Source organism: Erithacus rubecula (genome assembly GCF_903797595.1).
Source record: "Erithacus rubecula genome assembly, contig: scaffold_169_arrow_ctg1, whole genome shotgun sequence".
Classification (NCBI taxonomy): domain Eukaryota; kingdom Metazoa; phylum Chordata; class Aves; order Passeriformes; family Muscicapidae; genus Erithacus; species Erithacus rubecula.
In genome coordinates, this window is record NW_027636138.1 from 131,511 (window position 1) to 134,378 (window position 2,868).

General features: G+C 51.6%; 1 protein-coding gene across 1 annotated transcript; it reads right to left on the reverse strand.

Moving 5' to 3' along the window:
* Positions 1-1,094: 1,094 nt before the first annotated feature.
* LOC306815604 (olfactory receptor 14A16-like) lies at positions 1,095-2,036 on the reverse strand (the record flags this gene model as incomplete). Its single annotated transcript, XM_079332177.1, has 1 exon — positions 1,095-2,036. One exon carries the CDS (start codon positions 2,034-2,036, stop codon positions 1,095-1,097), a length of 942 nt encoding a protein of 313 aa, XP_079188303.1.
* Positions 2,037-2,868: the final 832 nt, after the last annotated feature.

Genomic DNA, 2,868 nt, shown 5'->3' on the forward strand with positions numbered 1-2,868 from the left:
GGGATGTTCCCATGGTGCCAATTCAGGAATTGAAATGGGGAGCGGGGCAAAATGGGAAAGGGCAAACAGGGATGTTTGTAAGGGAGGGGACAGGGATTTGAAAGAGGAAGAAATCAGAATTTTGAGAGAGGAAGGAAAGCAAAGGTGAAGCAAAGGAAATGCTCAGGGCAATTTGGGGGTATTCGTCAGGCAGCCCTGGCTCTGAGCAACATCATCTGCAGTAGGCCAGGAAACTCAGAGATCCTCGGAACAAACTTTCTGGCTGACTGCATAGGTCACAACAAAACTGAGTGGTTTCCCTCCCATCCCCCAGCCCTTGCAGGCCCCAGGGCTGATGGCATTTGTGCTCACTCAGCTCCATCTCCCCACAGCAGCACCATGGGGCTGCTGACGCCTGCTCTGTGCAGTGCAAACAGGGGCTCCTGAGCCAGTGCTGCCATGTCTGTGCCTGCAAGGATGCGGCACCTGTGTGAGCTGGGGGAGAGGCCAGGGCTGCAGAGGGAGGATTTTTTTGGCAGGTGCATGAGGACACTCTGGGACGCTGCCCTGGGCTGTCCAGCACAGTGGGAATGGATCAGCCCCTGCTCTGCTGCTCCTTGCCAGGGTCTCCCTCTTGCAGGGACCTTGCAGAACACCAGCCATGCTGTTTGACCCCAGCCTGCCCACTCAGGCCCTGCAGCAAAACGAGGAGCAGGAGGGCAGCGTGGCAGTGGCACGGGAGCAGCACTGGAACACCAAGTGCTGCTGCTGTTGGGCACAGCTGCTGTGCCAGCACTGATCTGCCCCAGCATTGCACACAGACATTGCTGCTGCAGCTTCAGAGAAGAGAACAAAATTGTTATCTCTGGAGAAAACTTTGCTGGAAGATCCTTAATTAATTTAAAACCAACCAGGAGAATAGACCCTCATCAAGACAGTCTGCGGCCACAGCAAAGATGGAGAGAAATAAAATGAGAGATGTCACAAGTAAAAGTTTTTCTTTGTGGACAATATTAAAGAAGAAAAACAAAGAAAAAAAATTCTCCAAAATTTAACCAATGAGAACTATCAAATATTACTTTTATTATGACTAATTTTCAATATTGCCCAGAAGTTTAATGTTCATGAGAACATCCAGTCATCAGTGTCCACACTGCAACCTTGAGCTCCTGGTTCCTCAGGCTATAGATGAGGGGGTTCAGGGCTGGAGGTACCACTGAGTACAAAACTGACAAACCCAGATCCAGAGATGTGGATGAGATGGAGGGGGTCTTCATGTAGGCCAATGTGGCAGTGCTGAAGAACAGTGACACAACAGCCAGGTGAGGGAGGCAGGTGGAAAAGGCTTTGTGCTGTCCCTGCTCAGAGGGGATCCTCAGCACAGCCCTGAAGATCTGCACATATGAGAAAACAATGAATATAAAGCAACCAAATGATAAACAGATACCAACAGCAATGAGCCCAAGTTCCCTGAGATAGGATTTGGAGCAGGAGAGCTTGAGGATCTGTGGGATTTCACAGAAGAACTGGCCCAGGACATTGCCCTGGCACAGGGGCAGGGAAAATGTATTGGCCGTGTGCAGCAGAGCATTGAGAAATCCACTGGCCCAGGCAGCTGCTGCCATGTGGGCACAAGCTCTGCTGCCCAGGAGGGTCCCGTAGTGCAGGGGTTTGCAGATGGACACGTAGCGGTCGTAGCACATGATGGTCAGGAGAGAATACTCTGCTGACATGAAGAAAAGAAAGAAGAACACCTGAGCAACACATCCTGCATAGGAGATGTTCCTGGTGTCCCAGAGGGAATTGTGCATGGCTTTGGGCACAGTGGTGCAGATGCAGCCCAGGTCAGTGAGGGCCAGGTTGAGCAGGAAGAAGAACATGGGGGTGTGCAGGTGGTGGCCGCAGGCTACGGCGCTGATGATGAGGCCGTTGGCCAGGAGGGCAGCCAGGGAGATGCCCAGGAAGAGGCAGAAGTGCAGGAGCTGCAGCTGCCGCGTGTCTGCCAGTGCCAGCAGGAGGAAGTGGCTAATGGAGCTGCTGTTGGACATTTCTGCCATATGGGCATGGTGGACTTCTGAGAGAAGACATTGACAAGCTGGAAAAGATTTTCTTGAGTCAATCCTGTGCAATTATATTACGAAATCTCTCAAAACAACTTCTCTTCCTGTGGAAGAACTTCAGGTTTTTTTGTTTTGTTTTTTGTTTTAATATCCATTTTGCACTGCTGAGTTACTGCCTCTTCTTTGGCATTGCTCTCAGTTTGAACACTGGGAGTCTAGAGAGAAAACAGGGCTCCTGTGCCCCATTGCAGTCAGACCTGCTGGTCCCACACAGCTGCCCTGTGCTCATTACACCCCCCACTATTTCACAGTGATCAAAATTTTACAGTGTGCTGGAAAAACAGAGTGGATTCTTTGAAGGCTCCATTTTCAAAGTCAGTCTTCCTAAACTCTTCTCTCTTTCCCTGTGCAGCTGGACTTAGAAGGATATCCAGGGCTGTTCTGGCTCTTTGCTGCCTGGAGTTGTGACTAGTAGGAGCTGTTTCTCTGTATCCAAGGCCCGATATCCCTGTATCCCTTTACCCCTGCCAGAGCCCAGCCCAGCCCTTGGGGCCCAATTGTGCCCTGCACACCCCTCCCAGCACAGGGCACTGTCCAGGGGGATCTCCCTGTCAGCAGGGCCTTAAGGGCAGCTCAGACAAACTGAGATGTAGCAAGCCAAGGTGCTGCTGCTTCTGTTTGTAAACAGAGGAGGGTGAGGAGGCACTTTGTGAGGGAGATCTGAGGCAGATCTGCTGATCCCTAGTGGGACAGTGCAGGAGTTTCAGTGACACAGACACACCTGACAGCCCCTTTCCCTTGCCTTGAGGAGAAAGCTGAGACCAGCCCT